Source organism: Buteo buteo, chromosome 26 (assembly GCF_964188355.1).
Source record: "Buteo buteo chromosome 26, bButBut1.hap1.1, whole genome shotgun sequence".
Lineage (NCBI taxonomy): Eukaryota > Metazoa > Chordata > Aves > Accipitriformes > Accipitridae > Buteo > Buteo buteo.
Genome location: NC_134196.1, coordinates 1650253 through 1677116, shown reverse-complemented (window position 1 = coordinate 1677116; position 26864 = coordinate 1650253). Strand labels below are relative to the sequence as shown.

General features: G+C 38.2%; 1 protein-coding gene and 1 long non-coding RNA gene across 5 annotated transcripts in view; one reads left to right on the top strand and one right to left on the bottom strand.

Annotated features, from left to right (window-relative positions):
• NUP205 (nucleoporin 205) overlaps positions 1 to 19319 on the bottom strand; it is a 54735-nt gene extending 35416 nt beyond the window's left edge. The window contains exons 1-11 of one of the 2 annotated variants that reach the window (XM_075057997.1): positions 19249 to 19319; positions 14259 to 14401; positions 12460 to 12631; positions 11343 to 11487; positions 10238 to 10397; positions 8051 to 8279; positions 7721 to 7885; positions 6761 to 6936; positions 3586 to 3702; positions 1885 to 2022; positions 614 to 764 (exon numbers count right to left, since the gene is read on the bottom strand). In XM_075057997.1, the coding sequence (XP_074914098.1) occupies positions 614 to 764; positions 1885 to 2022; positions 3586 to 3702; positions 6761 to 6936; positions 7721 to 7885; positions 8051 to 8279; positions 10238 to 10397; positions 11343 to 11487; positions 12460 to 12631; positions 14259 to 14401; positions 19249 to 19276 (1624 nt within the window). In that variant the 5' untranslated portion in view covers positions 19277 to 19319. The remainder of the gene's footprint in view (positions 1 to 613; positions 765 to 1884; positions 2023 to 3585; positions 3703 to 6760; positions 6937 to 7720; positions 7886 to 8050; positions 8280 to 10237; positions 10398 to 11342; positions 11488 to 12459; positions 12632 to 14258; positions 14402 to 19248) is intronic. The other variant, XM_075057998.1, reaches the window with a different exon arrangement.
• Positions 19320 to 19575: 256 nt separating this feature from the next.
• On the top strand, positions 19576 to 26640 carry LOC142045064 (uncharacterized). 3 transcript variants are annotated; one of them, XR_012654517.1, is made up of 5 exons: positions 19576 to 19863; positions 20890 to 21084; positions 23142 to 23208; positions 25605 to 25658; positions 26488 to 26640. It is a non-coding gene; the product is annotated as an uncharacterized LOC142045064 (long non-coding RNA). The 3 variants fall into 3 exon arrangements; XR_012654516.1 differs by having other exon boundaries at positions 25605 to 26640; XR_012654515.1 differs by having other exon boundaries at positions 23142 to 26640.
• The last annotated feature ends 224 nt before the right edge of the window (positions 26641 to 26864 follow it).

Here is a 26864-nt window from a genome sequence, read left to right as displayed (position 1 = left end):
TTTTTTGTTGTTATTGGGGTTTTTTTGTTTGTTTTTGGTTTTTTTTTAGTAGAGGCAGAAAGGTACTAATATGAAAAGCCAGTACAAATAAGTTCTCCATTCTATGAATCAGAATGTGTGCGGCATTATTTCTATCTTCAAAGTAGGGGTTTTTTTCCCAATTTGATCAATGCAAAATTAATGCAAAACACAGGACTAACCATCATCTTTTACTTTCAGAAAGTGTTATTATATTACATGTATCAAAAAATTGTAACAGAACAAAGTGCATCTAAAAAAAGTCAGCTCAGGAAAGATAACTTTAAGACGTTACTCATTTTATAGTTTACAATAAGCATTACTGATGTTCTGCATCTCTTATGGTGTTAAGACAGAGCTTTTTTAAAAAGTGCATTATTTCATTATGTGAATTACTTGCTAAGGTGCTCAGACATTTAATTACCTAATCAGTCTTTTTTTTCCCCAGATTACACTTTCAAGTGAAGCCTTCCAGTTTCATCTTTGTACTAATAATGAATGTTAAAAGTATGAAGCCACAATTCATCTCAAATGAGTCTTCGTACTTTTCTAAAAAATAAGAGTTGAGAAAGAGCTGAAGTGTCATTTTTCTTACCATGACTACTGCCATTGACTTTTAGCAAACTAAAGCAGTAATGAGCACACTGAGGTCCACTAGCCAGTCCCCGCAGCATTTTCAAGTATGGGATGTAAATTGTGGAAGGAAGTAGATCTCCCATTTGCCTAACAAACTTTGACAAGACAACCTAGGAAAAATAAACATCAGTGTTAAAAAAAAAAAAAATTAAATCTGAGTATTTTAGAAAAACAATAGGCAGCCAAAGTAGAAAACAGATTCTAATGTAATCAGGGCAGGATAGAGGGGTAGAATCACAACTGGAAAAAAAAAAAAAAGAAATCCTTTGTAGACTGGCCTATTTAGTTTCCCTGAAGGTGAGAATATGTTTCAAAGAGAAAATAAACAAAACAAAATAATGCATGCTATTGCAAATTATACTAACTCTCCAATTGTGTATTTCTAGTGATAAAATTTACTTCAGCTCACAAGTGCTGCACAGAAGCATTATTAACACATCTCACAGTGCAAGTTAAGTGATACTGGGAAAGAATTCACTATGTTTGTCATATCCCTGCACAGTAACTCACACACACAGCGGTTCCTCCCAGGGTCATATTAGGGTGTTTGCAGATTACACAAGGCCCTAACTGAAGATGCCAGTATTCTGGGTGGGTCTTGGGATGTGTCCAGTATGTCTTGTACTAGATTTTGCCTAACACTGCATGGTCCTTCAAGAAGCATTGAAGGCTGACAGCATCCCAGTTATCTAAAGAGTTTTGGAACATCTGCTTCATCTGTTCAGATTGCTGCTTCATTCTAATTTTAAGTTCTGTCTCTCATGGGCTATAACCTTTGGGCTTTGAATAATTACAATACTCTTATGGATTTTTACACCCCAAAATACTGTCAATGACAGTTAATAAAGTTTTTTTATAGTTAAGGAATTTAACTTCTCAGTTACACCAAAAAGGTATGTAGAGGTCATCTGACAGAAAACACGAGCACTGTTACCAGAATTCATTTAGCAGCTGCAATAAAATCAGACCTAAACAAAATTTTCAAAGAGTTTTGTTAGGACTCTTTCTTACTAAGATCATTGACAACCACGAATGACTGGCAGTAGCTCACTTTAGAGCAGGCAACAATAACCATGTCATGCAAAGCAGGACACATGCAGATAAGCCACTGATAAAAGGTAATGTCTTCTTAGACACTAGCTATAATAAGGATACCAAAAACTTTGTTGCCTGGTTTTTTATTACTTTAATTTCAAGTTATTAGTAATTACTCAAGAAAATCTAGATAACCTGGCGCTGAGGGGGTCGCTGATGAGCTACTCCAAGGTAGGACCCCATGATGGTAGATGACTGCAAAGGCTCTGATGGACACCAGTACTCAAGCGCAAGTTCCAGATTAAAGGGGTCTTTCCTATACAATTCAGCAATCTATCAGAGGAAGGAAGAAGTTAGAAAAATATCAACTATATAAAGAATAGATGATTACTTCAACAATAAGCACTGCTTCTAGGTAAGCTAAACACGTCTGAGAGGCAAAGCATCCCACAGCTGCTGTTCCATTCCTTAAAACTCTCTGAAAATGACAGCTTCTAAACAGCAATATCAGAACAAATGACAGCCAGAGAAATTCAAAATGTACATAGAAGTAAAACTTTCATAACTTCTATCTAATTATTATAGATTAAATCATTGCTAAGGAAACAGTGTCATTTCTCCTTAAATAACCATTTGCGTACCTTGATATATTAACTTAAAAACAAGTTAGTCAGTATCAGGATTAGAAATCTTACCCATTATCTGAACATAAAAACTTCTCAGAATAAATTTTAATTTCTAGGTCTTCATTTAAGTTTACTATATATCTCAGAGCTACTTAAGAATGCATTTCACTATAAATTTTCCTGTTAATGTCCTATAACCTAAAGGACAACCTTTGGAAAAGACAAGTAATCCCTATATTAAAGACTGCTATATTGAAAATTGCACGCTTGTGCATTTTCATGTTAAATAAGGGGAAATATGCAAGTTTTTAATTTGTTCATGAACAGAAAATATAATATGCACCAGTTCAATATGCACATCTGTTTTCTGATGTGGGGTTTTTTTGAAAGTGCAGTTAGGTAACTTTAATAACTAATATTTAAATAAACAATTATTTAAATTTTCTTTCAATTTTATTCTATTTCAATTTCATTTCTTTTATTAAAAAATATAACAGAAAGAGAAAGATCTTTCTTTTAAATATACACTTGTGGTCAAAATTCTACTGAAACTAAGGAATTTGTAATTCCAGCAGCCTTAATGGGGTCACCTTGCCTAGCCTACTCTACAGCAAATACCAAACGGTCTTCCAAAATTCTCATTACAAGTATATCAACACATGAAAATTATTTAAACATTCCAATTCTTTATCAGAATAATTGTCAATAGTGGGGGGAAACCCCTAAAACCTAATTATAGTTTATCCACAGTAAACAGGGAAAAATTTGAAGACTTACAGAAACAAAACACTGTGTAAATATAAAGGCCTAGATACACAAAGGTGTTCCATTCCAAAGAACTTCCATGTATTTAGCCAGATCTCAACTCCAGTGACAGCCTGTAGTCTTAAAATTCCTATTTCTAAGTTACATTAAAATAAGATGGCTTATGATAATAGATATGCTAAGATAATCTTATAAATTTTAGATATTTTGTAAAATAACTTCAGCTCAAGAATTCTTCAAATATAAGAAACAATGCAGTATTTACTTACTAAACAAGAATTGAATGACACTTCATTAACATCAGAAGCCAAGGCAGTAAATGAATTCCTTTTCATGAAAAGTTACAGAAAGTGTCTATATTTAAGAAAAAAAAAAAAAAATCCCTCTAATCCAGAAAGGGAGAGATCCAGCACCGTATGTTATCATTCAGATACGGGTTTTCTGATGAAAAAGGAAAGTCACAATCAGTTTTTGCCACAGTAATTTAAAAGAAAATAGGGCTTACTAAAAGCATTAAGTGCTCCAGATCTCTCCGAAGTGAAATAGGTGGATCATTACCCATCTGAATACTCATGTGGATCATGCGAGCATCTTCATCAGCACGGTTTCTCAGCTGTTTCACCTACACAGTTTATGAAGTGGAAAAAACACTGGTCTTTATTTAGCTAAGAATGAAACAGAAGAGAAATAATGGAATTGTCTAAACAGCCTATTAAAAACTAAGAAATCAAATGAACTTGCACATACACGACAAGAATATTAAATTTATTTTTTTTTTTAATCCTTTCCCCTCAAAGAGCTTACATTCAAAGATGAATTCAAACACTTTTGTTATTGCCAAGGCCCTCAGTTCATAGCAAAACCCCTGAATTTATACTATGGGAGTTTTTCCCAACTGACTTCACCAGATCCTTTAGTTTGGCCCCAAAAGGTGGATCCTTTTCCTCTTTTTACTTCAAGAGCTAGATGGGTTAATGTCAAACAAAGAAGGGTGGACCATTATCCACAAGGAGCGAAAATAAACAGAAAACACTGTAAAAATAAAGTTTTCTGTATGTAGATCTGTGGATTGCACCTTTCTTAGCATTTAAGCCTACTTCTACTTACAGCTACAATATGTTTTAAGTTTTGGATTGATGTAGTTACTTCAGACCCGGTCTGTCACAACTAAAAGCATTACCACAATAAATACAATGGGGCAGGGGGTGAAGAGAGCAGGGAGGGGAAGCACAACTACAGCAATAAAAAAAAAAAAAAAAAAAAAAAGGCCTTTATTCTGTATCCTAAAGTTCTTTGTGTTGAAAAAAGTAATTACTAAACAAAAAACAGCTGACATTTAATTCTAATGTCAAAGAGCCTTTGACAAAACACCCCACCAGAGGCTTAGAGAAAACAAATAGCCATGAGATGAAAAGTTAAGTTTTGTTAAATATTAAGCAGACATTGAGGAACAAGAAACAGAAATAAGCAACCAATTCAACACACCAAAAATTAAAACATAGTGATAGTCAATAGATACTAGTTCATGGTCTATAACATATCTTAATTTGCAAAATTGAATGAGCAGCACAATAATTGTGTCTCACCAAGAAAAAAATAGTTAAAAACTAGAAAAAACTGTGGAAAGGGTCAGAGCAAACCAGGCAAATTAGTATACTAACAAAATTAATACACGGACAAAACTGAGTTGATAAGTGAAATAATGAATTATCTGAATTACTAAAGCTAGTTACCAAGTTCTGAATGTAATGCGGTCAACCAAAAGATTTACCCAAATTATCACTGGCAAGCAGCATAAATGTTAAAACTATACAGAAGAGTTAAATAAAATGCTGACTTAAAGATTTAAATAAAATTGAACAAAGTTTATAGATATACAAAAAAAAAAAAAAGAGATCCTGCAAAGCAGACACTTCTCTGTACCTAAAATTTGAGATCCAGTAGAAAAGATGAGTATATAAGCTAACCACTAACTAACAGCGGTTAAGACAAAAAATTCCCTTGTAGGGCTATATCCTAATTGCTGCTAACAAAGTCTTTCCTGTAAAACAGCTAGCACTGGCCTCTATCAAACTAGAATACAAGCCAACAGTCAGATTTTTACTTATATCCTGCATTACAAAATACTACTTGAAATGAAGAATATCTCTCTTTATCTTTAGGCATTAGCTACTACCAACTGCAGATCTGAGCCAAAGCCAAAAAACTGAAATGGAAGAGAAATACTCTTCCCAGAGATAAAGCTTCCAATTCCATGATGTAGTGAAGATGAGAGATCTACCAACAAACCAACCAACAGCCTTGGGATTTTCAGGCCGTTCTGTGAATACAGGAGACAAGGTCATATCTGTTCTAAATCTAGTATGGCAGCAACCTCAGCTTGGGTCATTCTCCAGCTCTTCTACCTTCATTCAAAAATCCACCTTGTATCTCTTTCATAAAAAACGGTATCATTACAGGGAGACATTTCATCTTTCGTAAAGCAACATCATCCAATGAAGAATTGCCTCATGAAAAAGTTCCCAGTTCCAAACCTGTCTGTACTTCATTGTTTAAGGAACTTCCATAAAATACACCTCACATATTCCTCATATATTCAAAAGACTCCCAAGGGCTACTGTGTCTGTATTACAGAAAACACCATTGCATGCAGCCTTCAAAGGATGTCCAAAGCCAGTTAACAACGTGGTAAGTGTTGTATGCGGGCAGGCTTTGCAGCAGAAATATAGCTGTAAAGTTATCAACATGAACTTGTTTGAACTGACGTTATACTTGTTCTATGGATATTCTGTGGGTTAAAAAGACAGCTTGAGAAAACAACATGCAACACCAACAGACTATAAATAAATCAGGATTAAACCTAAAAGCTGTCTACAACATGTTCATATATGACCTCAAAGGTTCTTAAGGCTCAAATATTGTTTTTCCTGCCAATATTGTTCTCGTTCTGCGAGGTTACAATGAACAAAATATATTTTTAAATCCTTCTTGCTGCACATTGAAAAAAGTAATTATTTGGCAACTCAAACTACAGCTCAACACAATGAAGGTCACGAAATAAAGCCTCCATCAATTAAATAAAAGTGTTTTCATAGAATTTTTATTTTCCGTGTCTAGATACAAGTTCTTGCACAAATGAAACAGTTGTAATTGCTTCAAACTTTTTTTAAAACCCTTTTGCACCATTTCTGCTGTTCTAGTGAAAACAGCTGCTCATTTTCCCAACAATTGATACTACTGAAACAGCAGAATCCCTCCCCTTAAATATGAAAAAGATCATTAGTAAAAGAATAAATTCAAAATGAGAGACAAAAAACATAAGTTAATTTAGGTTATGCTACTGTCTGTATCAAAAGAAAAAGAAAAACACCACCACCAACAACAAAAATCAATACCTACATGCATTGCTATCAATTTCAGCATCCATTTAAATTTTAATCATGTAAAACAAAACAAACCCACTACCACCACAAAAGCTTGCTTTGCAAATCTCACATTCTACTTCAATGTGGAAAACAAACCCAAAACCATATCGGTTCCATAAAGTCAACAAGTTTTCTGAATTGCAGCATCTCAAGGTGAGGGTCACAGCTGAATCTCTATGCTACCTGTCCTAGTGTTAGAAATATAGAAGAGATGCCCACATTTCTTCAGAACTGCTATTCACACAAACCACTTACTTTCATTGGCATGAGTGCAAGGAAGTCTGTGACAAGGTTATGAATTTTGCGAATGTAAAATTCCTCCTGGTAGAAATTTTCAGACCCCACAACTGATTCAGTTAGAAACAGGAAGACATTATCAGCAACTGCTAGCTCTGCCATTGCTTCATCTGCCTCAGTGAATTCTGCAAGAGCTGGGCAATAAAAATCAAGAGGGGAAAAAATAAATTACAATTACCTGTTACCAAACGAAACATATTTCAGAATACCTGGCTGACATGCAAAGTGACATGCTTCTATCAACTATGTTTTTTCTACTGTACAGGGAAACACCAGAATGGAAAAGACAAGTTAATGTCAGGTGATGATCTCAACTTTCTTCGTTAGTAAGTGTTAAAGTGCATAATCCATTTACCCACTCAAATCTAAGGCTGTGAACCAAGAATCACAAACCAACCTTAATTAAACATCATTTATAATGTTTACATTTTCTTTAATAGATATTCTAGAGCAGACTCAATTCTGACCTAGTAGGGAGCCTGGAAAGACTGTGAAGTACAGAGAGAAAAAAAAAAAATTAAAAATAGATTTGTCCTCTCAAGATTCTGAGGTTTAACATTTACAGATGTAAAAAGTCAGGAGCGTGAACCTATTCTTAATGTAAGTGTTCAAATGCTACTAAGGCTGCTAAAATGCAATCTTTCACATTTTTCAGTACATTAAGCTCTCTTTCACTTCAGTGAGACACTGCAATATCACTGTCTAATAACTAATTATTTCTAAATCTGTGTACATTTCAGAGCAATTCAATTCTCGACAACCAAACTCACATACTGAGAAAGCTTTAACAGAGTGTCAACAGTAATTTTATCATAAAGATAAATACTAACACTTCAAAAAGGTAACAGATACTTTGACTTACGCCACTTGCAATATCTGAATACTAATATGAAGCAACTGCACTTTAGGGTAATTTACCTGTTACATCGGACAATTGGGATATTCCTCGTAATGCCAGCGCCCAGGCTAATCTAACAGTAGCTTGCAGGCCTGGTAATTTCCAAGGCTGAGACTCCTGAAGACGAGTGTGTATTGTTGCTATATACTGTCTTTCTGCTAGCAGAGGGAGCCGGTGCATCAAATCTTGAAGAACAGCAAAAACAAACACAACACCAACACCCAGTAAATGAATGTGAAAACAAACAGGCAAAAACTTACCAATTTGTTACTGATCAATAACAAAATTGGTTAAATAACAATTTATCCATCTGCACAACATATCTTCTTTGGGAAACCTGCCAGCATTACCTTCACGATCCTCTGTGCCTTGTTCCAGAAAGCTGACATCAAAGCAGTAAAGGAGAGCCATAAGAAGAGACAAGTTCACACCATCCAATGAGCCATCAGCTTCCACTGTTACTTTCTCCAGATAACTTATGAGGATTAGAGTGTCATCCTTACTCAGTGGTGACTGGCAGGTCCACACAAACAGACTTTCAGCCAAGGACTGTCGGCATTCTTTAATGAGGTCAGAAACCTTTAAAAGAAAAAACAAACAAAAAAACAGTGAATATAAATATTCTGGCAACATGTTCAATTTCTCCTTCTCAGTCAGTCAGTATGACTAGGTTAAGCTAAAAATTAAGGACGGCAGCTACAGAAAATGTTGGGCTTTTTTAGTTGCTAAATAACAGAAGGCACACTTCTGCTTGTTAAATGCATTCATATTCCCATGTATTTCATGTGAGGTGTGAGTAGAGATCCTGCAATGACTACATGCAAACCAGCACCTCTATCAAGGTCAGGAGACATGAATCTACACAGAACTTTTGTAGCTGTAAATGTGCCACACCAAAGGCCATTTCCTGTCTCTAATACACAACAGCACTGGTAGTAATATCCAGATAAGGTCATAGCCTTCCCCCTTGCCCCAAGAGATGCCCTCAACTGACTATACAAATACCTAACTTTTAAGACACTGAGAAATATGAACGACATTTAAAATTAGAACTGTCTTCCCCCAGACAAAGTATTTATATCAACTTCAGAATGTAAACATAAATGAAATCTATCATCCCCTATTACATATGGATCAAATACCATGCCCAACATAAAGACTACCAAGCATTTTCGTACTAAAAATATTTTTTTTTCTATTAATTTGGCAAAATACTGCCATGCTATGATACAATTAAGTACAATGGCTCTTGAAAACAAAGTTTGTCTCTCTTCTAACAGTTACACCAAAAATTACCTGTTTTCAAAGAAGGACAAACATTTATTTAATTTAACTTCCTTGCTCCCTCCAAGCTGAGTTTTAACTGCTTTAAGTCTTATGAAAACAGTAGAAGTTAAAAAATAAAAAGCCACTAATGGCCTTTCATAATGGTATTTGTAAAACTGTATTTTATTTAGCTAAATTACGAGCTTCTAACAACATTCTTGCCCTATACCCACTGTACCTGGTTAAATAAAAACCAAAAAAAACAACAACAACAACAAAAAAAGAGCTATAAGCATTCTATCTCCAGTAAAATCACATGCATGGAGATAAAGAGAAAAATGTTTCAACATGTAACACAGCAAGAGATCTGCACACAGACTCCAGCAGAATAATAGTTCTAATGAATACAGAGGGAAATATGGTAGTCCACCTAAAAGGAAGAAAAAAAACTTCTAACATTAGAGCGTTAAATGAATTTTAAGGTAAAATTAAGGTAAATTAAGGTAATTTAAGGTAAATCAGAAGGATATTCTTTGCATAGACAAAGATGCAAACAAAAAACAGCAAAAGTATAAAACTAGTTCTTTATTTGGTGGAAAACAGATTGACTGATTATAACCTAGAATAATTTTTAGACAGATTGGTCATTAGAAAGAAATTCAGAAATTAAAACAATAATGTTTAAAATATTCCTACTAGAAACATACTCTGCAGTTAGTCACAGTCTCAATTAAGTTCAAGGATTATAAAAATGAGAACTCATTTTCAAGCAATTCTCACTATTAGAAATGCCTCTGTTCATATGAACACAATTGGATTAAGTTATTAATAATTTATGAATTTTAGTTTGCTGTTTTAAAACAACGGTGCTGATAATGGTAGTACTGACAGCAGATGATTTAATATACAGTCTTTAGAATAAAAGTGGAAAAAAAAAAAGAAAGAAATTTACACATACTGCAAATATTAGGCTTACTTTCTTACTGTCCTTGATTACACATCTTCACTAAAAATAAGGTATGCCCTAGCATCAGGGAGCAACAGCAAAACAGAAATGCAGGAAGTAATCTGGATCCCACACTGGCATAGCACAAGCTGTGGAGGAGTTATTATGATCCTTCAGACAGTAACAGAGCTTGCAAAGGCAGAGAACATAAACTGGAAAGTTAAAAAAAAAAAAAAGAAAAATCACTCCATATCTCTTGGCAGTCTAACTGTACTCTAATCTGTGCAGTAATTCAGAGTAATACTCACACCCAGTAAATATTTACCTCTTTGCGATGTTTCTCACTGCCCAGTCCTCGTTCTCTCTGGAGTTTATCAAATTCATTGTTCAAATCAATATGAGACACAAGAGTGAGGATCTTCTGAGTCAAACCCTGCTCCATTAGGTCATCTGTAAATCGTGTTGTCATGGTCATTAACTCTTGACTAAAACGGAAAGAACATAAATTTAACAATTAATCATACTATTCCCAGTCACAGAGGAAGTCTAAAATAACAAATCCCATCAAATGTATTTGCTGACAGAAAATGTCCAACTACATTATATACAAAAAGTGACTAAATGTGCATTGTTAATCAGTAAGCGGTGCCCTCTCAAAACATTATGCTGAATGGATACAAAGTCTTTAGGTAACTGTAGGTTCAAGAGCATGGAATATGAGAATACAACATGGATCAGCTAGCTAAGATCTCTGTCAAAAGGAAAAAGTACTATACATAAGATGTACACAACTCACAAGCTCACAGCCTCTTGAGCTGTGATTCATGTGACTGTGGACAATGCAATTGTCCAATTACGTACACCCTACTGAAGTGGTGGAGCTAGTTCTAAAGTAATAATTTACTTTATGTTTCAGAATTTGTATTTACACTAGAACACATCTTCTAGTCAAGCAATCACTACACATTGGAAGTAAACAGTATGTACTGTTTTCTTTTTCAAGTCAAAAAATGTTAGCATGTTACATTCACCAGTAAATAGTGCATCCATTTTAAGCAAAGGCAGGAGCACAATTCTCTGTTTCGCAGGACACGGGAAGTCAGAACACAGCAAGGGCAGAAACTCAAGTCTCTGAAATACTGAGTAATCATTACTAGTTAAAAGAACACTGACTGAAAGGGTGTCTGAAGCAAAACACTGCTAAAAGGTGAAGTAGCATGAAAACTGAACGTAAAATGGATATCCTTATAATCCAATAAAAATATGTGTAAGAAGAAAGAATATCACGCTTAAAAAACAAACGTGAAAGCAGCTGCATCAAGTTATGAGAAACAAACAAATTTGAGAATATTTGTATTCCCTTGAGTCTAATCAGTCCTAAAAGCACTCAAAGCAAAGAGCTTTGATCAGCTCATCACCCTAATACAGACCTGAGTTCCAACGTCCACGTCTTGCCTTGGCGTGACTGGATGAGGGTTCGTAGTGAATTGGCAATGCATCTTTTCCCATCCCAGTACAACAGAACAGCCACTAGGCCTCTTGTAAGGCCAGGAAAATGAGGTTGCTGGTGTTCTCCTATTGAATGAAAATGCATAGTGTAGTCACAGGAAGTTGAAATTACACACTTTGATAACAGCTCTATACCTTTGTATTTCTAATTGAAATACAAGTGTAGCATTCAAAGCAAACATGGTTATTCATGATCGCTTTGATTTGTTTCAGTTACTTGAAAGAAGTCACAGACATTTTGGGTTCTATTATTAAAACTGATATTCAACTATTAGAACATCCAAAAATTTAAAAGAAATAGAAGTGCAAGTCCATAAATATCCTGGTCCAAATGGTATTTGCAACTGATATCTACCCATCTTAATAATCAATTCAAGCTGATTATCAGCAAGATCTCTTTTCTTTATTCAAAATAAAATTTCCTGTCTGAATTTACACTGAAAATTCAAGCTCAAAATAGAAAGCAAGGTTGACTTGAAGATGGCTTTCCAAAGGTGACAAATTCACAAGCTAGTTATTTAATGCATTTTTTAAAAGTTAATGATGAACAGTAGCAAGTAATGATAACAATTATATTTTAATAAATCTGAAATCAATTTTCTACATGCAAAGCATGTGTCACTTTCCAGACTACTTCTCCTCCTAATCAGTTGCTAGATTATGATCCAAATAGAGTCACATATCAATGTATAACTAATACATAATTCGAAGAACCAGTATCTATTACACTGCTTTATGGAAAAAACTCTCAATCAATTATCTTTAAACTATTTTTAAATTCAGTGATAGAGAAAGTAAATCATAAAAAACCCTCAAATTATTCCCCCTTTTGCAATCACTGCATAAAATATGAACATTAAGGTTCAAAACACTGTTATCGTATTACATTACAGTGACAGCAGATTTCTTTTTAAGAACATTCTATGTTAGGAAGCTAAGGCCTTGACTGAATCATGCATTCATGTTAAGCATACACTGAAATAAGAAGGGCCTATTTAAGTTTTATTTCTCCAGCTCTTAAATATTTTCCCTTCTCACCAGCTAGAAGGAGCTCAACAGCTGCCAACTCTCCAATATCAAAGAGGTCACTGAGGATAAAGGCTTCTCTGATGAGTTGCTCTGGCAAAAGCCTAGTTCCCTGCTGACCCTGGATAGCAACCCCTTCTGTACTTGCTTTCTGAATTTTCTCATGCTGCTGAACATTCTTTGGCTGCAAGAGAAACAAGCATCGGAAGTTATTCAAAATGGCAAGATCAAATACTGAATAAAGCTTTACACATTAATCCTTCCTCGCAAATACAGTTCTGACAGGTTAAGTTGTCATCATAAAAACAAAGGCAGTGTTTTTAAAGGCAGAGATAGTGAAGGCATCCTAAAAATGCTTCACACTTGCACAGCAATGGGCTCTTTGTGGCAACGTACCAAAAATAATCTTATATAATCAGTGCTGACATTTAGTTTACTCAGGATAATGGAGACTGAAAGTAAATTTTGATACAACTCTCAACAGGAGTTGGTATCAGCTCAATGAAAAACATCTGGGTCGTTGATCAGACATGTTGTGTTACTCCAAAGCACTATTTTCTACATCATTCTTTTTTCTGTTAAACTCAGATGCTAAAATATACCGACAAAACTCTATAGCTGACTGTTAAATTTTCTAACCTATCAGTTTAAAAAGCCATCTACTACTTCAGAAGTAACACCGCCGAGAAAAGACATATTTCTAGTTGCTACCTTGTGATCCATCAGCCAGGAAACAGTGAGTTTTTCCACATCATCTCACATTCCTAACAAGACACATTCTATATTTTTAAATTCATGTGTTCACCTGTTCTGTGTGTTCATTAACCTGACTGGAGCATGGACCAAAACCAGAAAAAATAGTTTTCTGCTTTATTTCACACACACAAGAGAGTAGCGAAAAAAGCTAATACTTGACTGATTGTCCTGATTTCAGCTGGGATAGAGTAAATTGCCTTCCTAGTAGCTGATATAGTCCTATGTTTTTGAGTTAGGTATGAGAAGAATGTTGATAACACTGATGTTTTTAGTTGTTGCTAAGTAATGTTTAGTCTAAAGTCAAGGATTTTTCAGCTTCTCTTGCCCAGCCAGCAAGAAGGCTGGAAGAGCACAAGAAGTTGGGAGGGGACACAGCCAGGACAGCTGACCCAAACTGGCCAAAGGGATATTCCATAGTGTGTGACATCATGTCCAGTATATAAACTGGGGGGAGTTGGCCTGGGGTAGGGGTCGCTGCTCAGGGACTAACTGGGCATCAATCGGCAGGTGGTGAGCTATTGCACTGTGCTTCATTTGTACATTCCAATCCTTTTATTATTACTGTTGTCATTTTATTAGTATTATCATTATTAGTTTCTTCTTTTCTGTTCTAGTAAACCGTTCTTAGGTCAACCCATGAGTTTTACTTCCTTTCCCGATTTTCTCCCCCATCCCACCATGGGGGGGGGGGGCGGGGGGGGGGCAAGTAAGTAAGCAGCTGCTTGGTGCTTAGTTGCTGGCTGGGGTTAAACCACGACCCTGATGGATCATCAGATACTTTTACTATTCCTTTCAAAACAGCATTCAAATAATGAGAGAAAAAAATCCATTATACATAAAATTATCCTGTGCAAGACACAAAATAATATGTATTATTCAAGTTATTTGTATTCTTACAGCAGAACAAGATTGCTATAACACATTTGTGTTATGTACTGTAAAAACGTAGAATGAAAAGAATGGTCAGGGCCTAAATGGTATGTAACACGACAATATGAGACAGAGTAAATCATCAGCTCTCCAACTCATTCCACAAGAGAGGATTAGTCCAGTACCGGATTTCTGAAGAGAGAAATGAAGTCAGATTTGTGTTTCTTTAAAACCTGGTCGAGGCGATGAATAGCTTCAGGTTGCCTTTTCCAAATGGCATTCATTACAGTCTGCCATATGTCCTTATATGGACCCCACAAGCTGGCAGCTAAAAGAAGAAATAAAACAATATATTTGAAATGGAGAAAGAAAGAAAACAAATTATTTATACATTATTTTCAATAAGTAGAGTTTTTTAACTTACTGTTAGCCTCTGCTTGACAGTATAGACTTATGCCCAATAAGCAAAGCTTATTTTCCTTTCTTAAGGCACAAAAAAAATAACAACAGTGGTCTGATATAAAACCTAACTGTATTTAGGGAGCTAGAAAAGCAGAAAAGATGATGTATGCAGCTAAGTTCTGGGACTGAAAGTCACCTTATAAAGATATTTGATACAAGCTCTGTAATCTTTCATCCTTATATGCCTAAGAAATTCCATACAATTTGGTAAGATTAAAGGATAACTAAGAACTGGACAGCAGACCTTGAATCTGAATGGAACTTGGCAAGGCAGGCTTCCTGTTCTCCATTTTTGACAGAAAAATCCCAAACAAAAAAATACCTAATATATGAGGGACTGAAAATGAACAGCAGTGCTATCAGAATTTGTCACACCATTGCATCAATCTGTGTAGAATAAAATAAATTAAAAACCAAAAATGTAAGATTAAAGGCAATATTCCATAAGAAACAAAAATCATAAGTGTAAGGACACTTCCCTTCATATTTTCATTTCTTCTTTTAATTTAAAAAATAAATACAAGTACTTTTGATCCCTGAGAAACACTTGCTGCTAACATTCTGTACAAGAGCTTCATAAAGATATGAATTTCTTTTAGTAGAGATAGACAGATCAATATAAATAATTACCTAACTATGTTTAGAAGAGACCAGATTATTTCTGGAAACTAGCAAGCACAAATATATTATATAAGAGAAGTCTGACCCTACTCTAGAAATACAATCTCTCTTCTTCCTCAACACTAAAGTTTCCTTTGCATATTTCAAATCTGAATTTACTAGTACAGCTGAACAACCTCTTCATCACTAGAAGTTGTATCATTCAGAACCCAAAGTCTGTAGCATGAAGACTGCAATAGAAGTTTCCTTATCATCAGATCTCATGAAAACAGTATACCAAACTAACATTCAGACTTCAGCCAGAATCACTGTCTAAACTGAAAACCTTAGAGATGGAAAATTATCCTTACCTCCTCGTATTAACATCCTATTTAAAAAAACCCTAAAAATTTTAAGACCCACATTAAACAGAAGTACCAAAATGTTTCCCTTGCTAAATACCATTTGTATTTGTGAAAATTTCAGATTCTACACACCACAAGACACTGCTAAACATACCAGCTAAATTTATGACCAATTTTATTGTTTGCCTGCAAGCTACCACGTAACACCCACTGCCTGATTGCAGGTAGTTATGTGTTTCTGAGCATCTAATGAGATGGTCCCTGACCCAAAGATTTTATAAGCTAGTGGTGGTTTTTGCATGCTACAATTTTGCTAGTGGACAAGCTACTTTAAGAGATTGCTGCTTTCATTCATTCAGAGCCACTTGTTCCCAACAGTACACATGCCTGCTTCATTAACTCTGATGGACTGCACTATAAGTCGTGTTAGTCAAATGATCCAAATTAAAGAAGGGGAGGAAGCAACATTTTCCAGAGTTCTTCCAATCTTGTTTTTAAAAATCAGAGTATTTCATCAACAGAGGTTACAAAGTAGCCCTGCTAATCATAAAACAACTGAAAGAATGAAAGAGCAATGCCTGAAGCAGAGAGGGAAAGAACAAGTAGGTAGTGAACAGCAGAGACCTCTGAAACTGGCTGTTTCTGAAGACATGAGAAAATAGACAACAAAAGATACTAGCATTTCACCTAAAACTGGCTTAACTTCCCCCCTCCCCCTTCTTCTTTTTAATGTACAAGTTAACACTGTGGTATAAAATGAAGTACAGAGGCAACATTTTATCTTCACGTAGCTTGCTCTGACCAGCTCCAACCCTTAAGGTAAACCTGACTAGGTGCATCAAAGTCAAACATACCTGCACCTCTTCTTGACCAGGCTGCTTACGTTAAGACAGCAAGCAAGAGGCAGCTACTCCGCTGTGAAGATGCCCCTCTTTTTCATACAATCAAGACACCACCTCAAAATAATGCAAAATGCTATGCGAATACCCTGAATAATAAAGGCAGCATAAGCCAAGTCGAAGTGTAGCAAGTGAACACGGAGACGAGAGCAGGTCTCAGAGTGAGACCCCTGGTTTCAGTCAGTTTTACCACTACCTGAGGTGTCTTGCAAGCAGCAAACCAAGTAAAACTTGGTCAGTTTTATTCTGTTGCAAAGGAGGAAATCACACAAAACAAGAATAAAAACAAAACAAACCCTCTCACCCCAAACTCAGCACTAACAAAAACTATAGTCATTTACAACACAACTAGCAGTGCCAGTAGAGCTGTATCCGACAGGACAGCCTGTAAAAAAGGACAAATCCTCTGTCCTTTTTAAGCATCACAGTGTTTTAATCATACAATGTTACCCCTGCCTAGACTAATTCACTAAAAATAATTTCACACTCCAGACTGTAACTGGCTCTCCCACATAACTTCAGATTTCAGAGATTTACTTCCACTTGAAATGGTCTTTTCACTCTTATTAAATTAGCGAGTCCAATAAACACCAGCAGCAATCCACAGTGCCTGCCAAAAGCTGTTCAACTATTTTCCTAGCCCGTTTGTTTGCTCTTGTCCCTGCAACATCATTGCTTTGCACCAGCCCAAATACATGTAGTGTAAGGCATTAAAACAAATAAAGAATCTAACTTTTCTAACTGAAAACTAATAAAAAAAAAAGAGTTTATTTTCAGCAGGATCACATCTACAACACAGTTTGCTCTGTGATGGCACAAGCTATGCTAGTACAAAGATGCAAGTATTTCAGAGAAAGGAATAAGCAACTGGGATAGAAAAAAGGTTGGACTTTAGCAACCATGCTGACTTTTTCCCACTTATGCTGTTTCTATTATTATTACAGTTTTAGTGTCCCATCAGGAGCAGCAAGGAAGGACAGGCTGGGTTGCTTCTTTTAGCAACAATAGCAGTTATTGCTTATGCCTGAACTTTCTGCCAATGTATAGACTTGACCATGCTATGTCTGTCCCCACAAACACTATACTATAACCTAAGGCAAAATCTTCATTAGTTCTAGTGCCACATCTGCTTTAATTTTTATCTAAGCTTTCATGTACAAAACTTCTTCTCCTATTTGTTTTTAAATTATAAGACTATAGAATCTCTGGCCATGTAATCCATACAATAAAGCACAGTGTCATTTGAACTACTCCAATTTTCACTTTAACCAAGCCACATTTCAATGAAGGATCTTGGCTTTATTACGGCTTTGCCTTGAGGGGGCATGGATGCAGCTGATTCAGTTAGATCAAACTATCTTCTCTGTAAGATTTACTCCTTGCTTGACACAGGAATAGAGCTTTTAATTTTATTAACTAGTCACTATGACACACACCACCTTAGCTGCAGACCTTTTGGCCATGCCCATATTCCAGTCACAACTGCTTTTCAGAGGGTCTCCATTCTCCCTGTATTAACCTAATGAATCTCAACAATGAAAATGCAACGTTTTGCACCTGAGACAGAATAACTCCATGCAACAGTACAGGCTGGGGGACCAAGCAGCTAGAAAGCAGCTTTACAGAAAAACAGCCAAGTGTCCTGGTGGACGGGAAGCTGAACACTAGTCAGCAGCACATCCTCATAGCAAAGAAGGCCTTTATGCACTGGGCTGTATTAATAGAGTTGCAGCCAACAGGTGTAAGGAAGTGATTATTTAGGCCTCTCTGAGAGTCCTTCACTGCAGTACTGTGTCCAGTTTTGGGCTCCGCAGAGCAAGACACTGAAACAGGGAGCCTGAGAACAGGATGAATGAGGAGAGGCTGAAAGAACTGACCTTGTTCAGTCTTATGAGAAGAAGACTGAAGAGGGATGGGAGATTTGTCATCTTCAACTACTGAATGGCACTATACACAGAAAAGAGAGACAGAGGTACCCCAGGAGAAGATGAGCAGCAACAAGATGCAATACCAGAACTTCCAATTAGCCATCAGGAAAAAAGAAATAATTACTGTGAGGGTGGCCACACATTGGAACAGAAGCCCAGTGAGGCCTTTGGGAGGATCTTCATCCTCACAAGTATTCAAAACTAGTTTAGATAAGGCCCTGAGCCACCTGATTGAGCTGGCCTTGCTTTAAGGGGGGGAAGAGGAGGAGTGCTGGGCCAGGTGACCTCCGAAGTTATTCTCCGATTACCTAGTCATTTCCTTCTGTATTAGACTTACTCCCCAGTTATGCTGGATAAGTGCTGCCTCGGTAACCTGAAACTGCTCCTTGTGACAGGCTCCAAAAGGACTATGGCTGTTCCTGATACTCCTAATCCTTAACAACACTCAACGCAAGAGGAACCAGCTCAACATCTCCAGGCTCCTTGTGCAGCAGAGAGCAAAACTCAGGACATCTTTCTTTCCCTTTTCCCGCACACAGCATTAAGAGAGGGGCGCAACCCAGAAGCGATGCTTAACCACACGTGCACCCAGCCACCCCAGCCCTCTCGAACCAAGCCGGCCTTTGCTACCTCACGCCGCCAGCTTCACGCACTCCCCGCCGGGACCGGCCAGGCACGGCGGCAGCTCTGACCGCGGAGCTCCATCGCCTTGGCCCGGCCCGAGGGCCCCGGGTGCCCCCGCGGGGGAGGAGGCCCGCACCGGAGGCCGCGCTCCCCACCGCCCGCTCGGGCCGCGCCGCCTCCTCACGCCCGCGGCTCTCTGAGGAGAGAAGGGCGCGGGACCGGCGGGGAAGACGACGGAGCGCGCAGCGCCGCGGAGGAGAACGGAGAGCCGCGGCCCCGCGCCCGGGTTGCTCTTACCCGAATTTACCGCCAACGGCGCCGCCATCTTGGCGAGAGGGAGGCGCGATGGCGGCGCCGCCGCCCGAGGAAGGCCCGCCGACAGCCCGGGCTGCCCGCGGCGGCGCCTCCCGAGGAGCCGGGGCGGGGGGGCAGCGTCCCGTCCGCGGAGGACGGGGAGGGGAGGGGGGGTCCCGCGGCTTCCTCGCCGTTCCCTCGCCGTTCCCGGCTTTGAGGCAGCCCAGCCGGCGGACGTTAACTAAATGGCGGTTTCCTCGCCGAGGGGCAGGCCGGCGCGGCGGGCCCTGCTCCGCTCCGCGGGCTGACGGGAGTTGTGGTCGCTTGCGGGCGGGCTGGGCGGCCGCGAGTTGCAGAGCGGTCGTGCGTGGGCCGGCTTCGCGTTGGTGTTCGAAGCTTTTCGAGGTGGCTGCGGGCGAAGGGAGAGCGCCGGCGTTCTGCAGTCCCGCGTCCGCTCCTCCGCCGTGAACGAGGCATCGCCCCGGCGCCCTGCGGTTTGTCTTCGGCCCCTTCCTTCTCCGTGTCAGGCTCCGTGAGGGGAGGCTTTCCTTCCAAACCCTGCCTTGTAACCCGCCTTCATTGAATCGGGCAAAACGCCTGAGGACACTGCACCGGGAGGTAAATTTATTAGAACGCTTTCTATATTTTTTTTTCAGTTAAAAAAAGTGCTACTATTCTTTTTTCAAAACCAGAATGGTTTCAGACTGAAGTCTTCAAACAAAAAAAAAAAAGTAATTTCTAAATGTTTCAATGATGGATGATCCTTACGCAGATAATTAAAACAGCACTGATCACTGAAAACCGGTAAATTTAAGTTTCTTGTTCAACTTTGTTAGCAGGCGTGTGGCATTTGAAATTCGTGGTTCTTGGGCTTTGATTGGTGAACTAGGGTTTACAATCTTGTCTAGAAAAAAAAAGCAGCCCTGATAGGAGTTATCCTGCGAAGAAAGCTGCATTTAAACTCAAAGTAGGTGCAAGAAAAAAGTACCAGGGATGAAGAAAAGAAAGCAAAAAGGACATTTGTTAGCACCTTAGAAGTATCCCGTATCTGAAGTCAATTTACCACCCTCTGTCCCAGTAGTAATCAAGTCTCCTCCAGAAATTCCCTCCTCTATTACCTTTAAGATAAAAGATTCTCCCAGAAGTATGCATTCATTTTTAGTGCCAATGGTTTCCCCTCTTGAACTTTATTAAAACAGTATTTCATGGTTGCAAAACCACGTGCAATGAACTAGACACATGGGAAATTGGCAAAATAACTATCTTTGCTTCTCTAGATCTTCTCAATAAGGGATTGGCAGAGGGGGCAATACAGAGAGAGCAGTGGTCCTGGGGTGAGAGTGAATTGGCAAGGCAGCTATAAGAAAAAAGAGACAGAAACCAGAGAAACAGTTTCACGAGGATTAGTCAGAAGAGAAAGAGGAGAGAGAAAAGGAAATTTAAAGGGGCAGGGAAGGCTGTCCTGTCAAGAACAGCTCCTCTCAGAGTTCAGTAGATGAATCCGTTCTCATTAATTCAGCCTTATTTGTTCATTTAGTCAAAGAACTTGTATTTCCTTGAGACTTCCCATTTCCTGCTCTTAAACATGAACCAGAACAGATCTATTGCGATGAGAATGATAGTGAATTATTTATTTTATTCTAGGGAAGGAAGAGTGCCAGGCAGGAGGTGAAAGCAGAAAATAAGTGAAGTTATTCCACAAGCAGCAGAACTAAAGCAGCCTCAGTACCTGGGTACGGCATTCCTGTATCTTCTCCCATGTACCCATCACTGCAAAGCCATAGTTCTGCTCCTACACTGCCCATGTGCCTCCCAAAGACCCATGACTATGAAAAGCAGGTATCATGATAAATTTGGAGATGCATATGCTGATCGCCTGGCTACAGCAAACATAATGCATAGCTTGAGGTTTTGCTTCAGCCTTTCCAACCACAGACGTCCTAATTTTGATCTTTTTCCTTTTTACATTCCCTGATTTTCACAAAGTATGTGAGGATATAAGTTTTTGAGCCCTTTAGCCCTTGATCAGATTAGGTTGGAATTGGTTCAGGAATTGCAACAGGTTCAAAAGTTACTGAAAAAGTTTGGCAGACAGAGTGTGATTTCCTAAGCCTTGTTTCCTTAAGAAACGAGACTTAAAAAATAGAGAGAAAAAGAAATAAATGAATCCATTTTTTTAAAAAAGCCTTTCCCAGGCATTAAGAGCTGTCATATTTCTTTTGGCATTCAGATGCAGCCAGATTGCACACACTTTTTTTTAAATCTCTGTTGGAGGAAAAAATCCTTTCTAACCACTGCAGATTTAATATTTTAAATTTCCAGATAATTCTTTCCTCTCCTTGCCAATTGGCCAACAGTCACGTAGCAACATGGAGAAAAAAAAACCCACCCTGAAAAGAGTAGATGGCATGGGGTAGGTCACTGGGCAGCTGAACTTCAGAAGAAAAATACCACATTTAGCTCCAGCTGCACAGCATTTATTATACTCTTTCTCTGTCAGCAAGGTGATATTTTAATGCAAAATAGTTGTGACAGTACAGCTCCTAGTACGGGTGATGTAAGAGAGGTATCTAGATACACCATACCATACATTCTGCACATACTTATATTGACATAACTGCATCCATCCATGCTTTGATGAGTAGGCAAGTCCATGAATAGTAATGCTTTGCTTATCCTCGCTTTATTTGCTGTCCTTTAATTTAGGATCTTATTGTTTACCTAGGATCACTGGCTGGTTTGGTAGACTATTTTTGCCATGTCACTATAGGGAAAGAATACCTCATTCCTCTTCCTAACAATAGTTCTCAGCAAGTTCTCCAATACAGCTGGGTTCAGTGAGGGACACCGGCTTCTTTCATCCTTAATTACTAGACAGAAATCTGCGAAGTATCAAAGGTAGGCTGACGCTAAATGCCTTGGATGGATATTAATTCCTCTGGATTGCAGGGAAAGGAGGTCCCAGATTGCCTGTGGGGTAGCGAATTCTGTTTGTGCGGTGGGAGACCTTTGTGTAAAAGATGTTATTTTCTGTAAGCGGAAATAAGTACTAGTAATTATTAAAATGAGCTGCACAATGGGAACCTGCTCTTCAACTGGACTTCTAGGTGGTTTGTGATGTACTAGAGGTGTAACATTCTTAATTTTAATAATACTAAATTTAGTCACTGGTTCATAGCCAAATCACACATCAAGATATGAAGGTAATGACGATGATGATATAATTTATTTTCTTTATATTTTATTATGATCAGGAAGAATAATTATTAGCAAAAAAAGCATTACTCAAACGCCCGAGAGGCCATGCTTAATTTCCTACCTTTAGAGTGTCATCATGATCACATCCTGCATGATGGAGTAAAATGCAAATTAAAAGGCTTTTCTGCATTGCAGCTGAAAAAGATGCCTTGTAGAAGTGCATCTACATAAATAGACCAGTCTTCACATTGTGAAATATGCCTCCTTACCCAAAAAGTCAAAAGCATTTCTGGCTACTGATTAGACCATAAAACTTCCTTGAGCTCTTATTTTGACTGACGCTAACTCTGTCTGTGCATCTCAGCTTACTGGTCTGTAAAAATGGGTATAACATTTCACAGCAGGCCTGGAATGCCGATTGACTGGATCTTTAGCCTGGCCCCATCTGAACAGAGAAAAAGAATGTGTTTTTGGGTTACGTTAAGTTGGCAGAGTAAAAAAAACTGAATTCTCTTATTGTGCCGGCTAATTTTCCTGAAAACTTCTTAGCTGGCTATAATCCTGTCTTCATTGCAAAAAGCATGTTTTATACACCGAGATAGTTAGCTCAGTGTCAAATTTTATAATAAAGTCTAAGACCTTTCCCTGCAGCAGTTCTCAACAAAATAACTTCATAATTTCTCTGTCTTCCATCCTAGATGTTTCTACTGTCACCATGGTATCTAAGCTCATCACAGAAACTGCGTGAGGTTGTTGCTAGCTTGGGTAAGCAAGTGGTTTATCTAGTCCAAGGCAACAAAGAGCTAAATGTTCTCAAAGTTATATGAATATCTTCCTTGGGGTCTGGGAGCAGGGGGAGAGGGGCTGAACAATGGCAAGTGCTGCCCTTCCTGTGTAGGTGAGGACAATTATTGATTACAGGCATCTGACCAGAAATGAATGCTTTGATAAACAGTATCAGTAATTTTCCTGCTTGACAATTGGGTCTTTATCATCCCTGTTCAGGCTTCAGAGGTAAAATGAAAATACTGTTCTTGGCTGTGTGATGTATTGTGAGTTAATTTTTTCCTAATTCCTGCTTTGGAGCCCTTGGAGCTATCCATCTTGTTATTCTTTCTGCTCTACCCTGGAATGAAGAATAGCTCTTCTTTTTTGTAATAATTTCTCAGTTCAGCTTCTGAAGGGAATGAGGCAGTTACTAGCTGGGAGATAATCTGATTATTGTAACAATGTGGCTGCTAGTAATTGACAAGAGGTGGAGAAACATACAACAGGGGAAATGATGGAAAGACAAAGTATGAGCAAAGTGGAGATATTTGATATAGTAAGTAGAAGTGTTGGCACATCAACTGCCTTATTGATATTCATTCTGTTCAGTGATTTCTGTATCAGATTTACAGATGGTTGATGTTTTTGATAGTTGCCAGTTCCACAAATTCAGGCTTTGTCCTGAAATTCATGCTGAGCTCTTGCCAAAGCATGTTGTATGTATTCTGCAGGCTGAATTATACACTTATTGCATCCTTCTGGGTTCCCATCAGAGAATGGATGTGTTGGAATATGTGTAAAGCTACAGAAGTATGAGGTCACTTGGGCAGCACTGAAGGTGTGTAAAGTTGCACAAAAATGTCTGCGCCAAGAACGTAAAGCACAGGGTTTCTGTAAGTGGATATGGTACAGGAGATGGGAAAGGAAGTATCTCGACAGTCAGTCTGAGCTAAATTGGAAGAAATCATTACTTTATACTTACAAACTGAGTAAATTTGATATGGGAACCAGTGAGACTCAGGAAGAAGGGCATCTCGCAGTACCATCTCTAATGCAATGTAAAATTGCTTCACAAATTATACTACCATTCTGTTAATTATCTTCCTAGCACTGTCCACTTCTTTGGAGTTCTCTGGGTGCAAGATAAGAAGCTCCTGTACACCAAAGATGTGTACAGAATTTAGCTTGTGCACCTCTGACAGTCAGTTACTGAAATATTTTCCCTGGCCTGATGCTCTGAGATACTTTGTTGGAAGGAAAGCCCTGTTTGAATAAGTAGCACAAGAAAGGGTTTGCTTTCTGCTCCAGTCTATTTTTGTTTTGTTGAAGTTTCCTGAGGATCTGGGAGAATTATCCTCAGGAGCAAGAATCTGAAGGAAATGGACTGAACAAAACCAATTTCTGTATTAATTGGCTCTGGTGTCAAAATATTTCACTGGAAGTCACATGTCTATTAAAGTCTCCTCCTGCCTTATTTGGTTATGACTGCGCTGCAGAAGGATAATGAGAAGCAGTATTAGCTGTTCACAATTAATGGGGCAATTGTTGAGACCACATGTTCAATAACTCCTACGAAGGTGACACCTTAGACATTGGAGCACTAAACTATATTATGTGATTGAGTGATCAAGGCTGGAGTTTATGGCTTATGCTCATTCAGTTGCTAGAGTGCTTAAAAGCAGAATAGTGGAAAAGCTTTATCTTATGCACAGGTTTCTGAGGTGGTTGGCACATATAGCTCTCATACCTTTCTTCTGGATGGTGTCAGATGGTCAAAATTAATTTCCCTCATCATTCAAGAACATTCCTGTTCTAAATCAGACAAAGCTAAATCTCTCTTTGAAATGTAGTGCTGAAAAACACCTGGTCAGCTAATCTGAACTCTCAGATAAAATGAGACCTAACCAAGGGAGAAGACAAAATTCTCAGAGTTAATTGTGTGTGTCTGTAGATGTCCAACATAGTGAAATGGTAATCCTTTAGGTCCTTCTGCAAGCCAAAACTACTACTATTGTAGATTAACTTTAGTGGAATTATAATGAAGCATACTTAGGAGAATAGTTAACTCCAAAGTTAATAACCTATTGAAAGCATGCATACAAGAAATACTGATTTGAAGAACAGAAATTCAAAGGTCAAGACCTACATTCATCATTATGGTTGGTATCTGCATAAAGGGTCATACCAGTTCTCTTTAAGTAGACAGCAGTAAATTATGACTATGATCTCAAGATAGCTTTACATCTTGTGCTATCTCTTTACAAACGACAATCAATATTTGCTTGGAAATAACACTCAGAATGTGTCACTCGGCTGCATTCCTAGGCATCTGCCTATTAACAATATAATTTTGTTTTTCTTATGCATCACTCTCAGTCTTATTTAATGCGCAGTCTGTCCGCAGAAACAAGAAGTTGCAGTGAGGTCCAGCCCAGGAGAAGCTTGAGGTACTGACTCATTCTGAGACACTGAGGGAAAGGTTTGCTTGCAGGTATATTTAGACTATAACTACACAAGGACACTAAGCTATGAGAAACCCCTAAAAATGAGGTGGCCTTATTTTTAATGAAGATTTGATTGTGCCTTTTGGGTGGCTTAGTTTGACATTGTTTTATACTGACAGATGGTAAACATGTTTCAAAGTCTGATTTCCCAGAACTTCTCAGAAATTCTCGTGTCAATTTTAAGGTAAGATCCAAACAGCATTATAGGAAAGACTAGTGCCTCTCTTTCACTGGAAGAATTCAGATCACTTGTTCAGGTTGTGAGAGGCTTGCTAAGTTCTGTCCCCCAAGCTTAACATACACCTCCTACCTCCCATAAAAGTTGGAGGGGACTTTGGCATTGTATGCTCTCAGTCTCTCATTACTACCACTTCATTTTGCAAAAATAATTAAACTTTCACCAGATATGGAACTGAACCTGCCAGGGAATGGGCTAGAGATAATTCCACCATTCAAAAGACTAATCTGACGACCAGGTAAAGAATATTTCTCCTGCAGTTTGTCTCCGTGATTAAGTCTTTTGGACAAAAGTATCAGCATCAACCAAAAGAATTGAGGGAAGCACAATCCAAGGCCCTCAACTGCCTAGAGCTCTTGCTCAAGTAACGTAAGACCCAAATACTAATTCACTTTCTGCCTAAATCACAAAGAAATGTAACTTAAGTGTCTACTACTTCAGAGAGTTCTTGAAAGCCTGAGCCATTGGTGAAAGGGGACACCACTTCCATCAGCTCTGTCAACCTGATCAGCTATAACCTTTTTTTCTTCACAGGTATTCCAAACTAAGGCTTCTGCATTGTACAGGTGGATTTTTTTTCTGATCTCAGCAAGAAAAAAACCATGTTTTTTATTTTTATTGATCAGAGCCACTCTTTGAATACTTTCTGGTTTGTTTGCCTACTCAGATAAATCAGTGAGTCATATAGTTCCAGTGCTCTCAATAAACTGATTTCTTTTGTGAAAGTTCTGTGTCTTTTCTCTCTCTTCATGGCTTCATAAAATAATGATCCAACTCCAAGTCTTACCTCACACCGACTTTCATGCATAACACCAGAAAAAAGACTTTTTGAGGAGTTAGTCTCCCTCCAGAGCTAACAGCCTTCTGCGTTGCTAGGACTCCCCGTTCATAAACAATTTACCTCCTCTCAA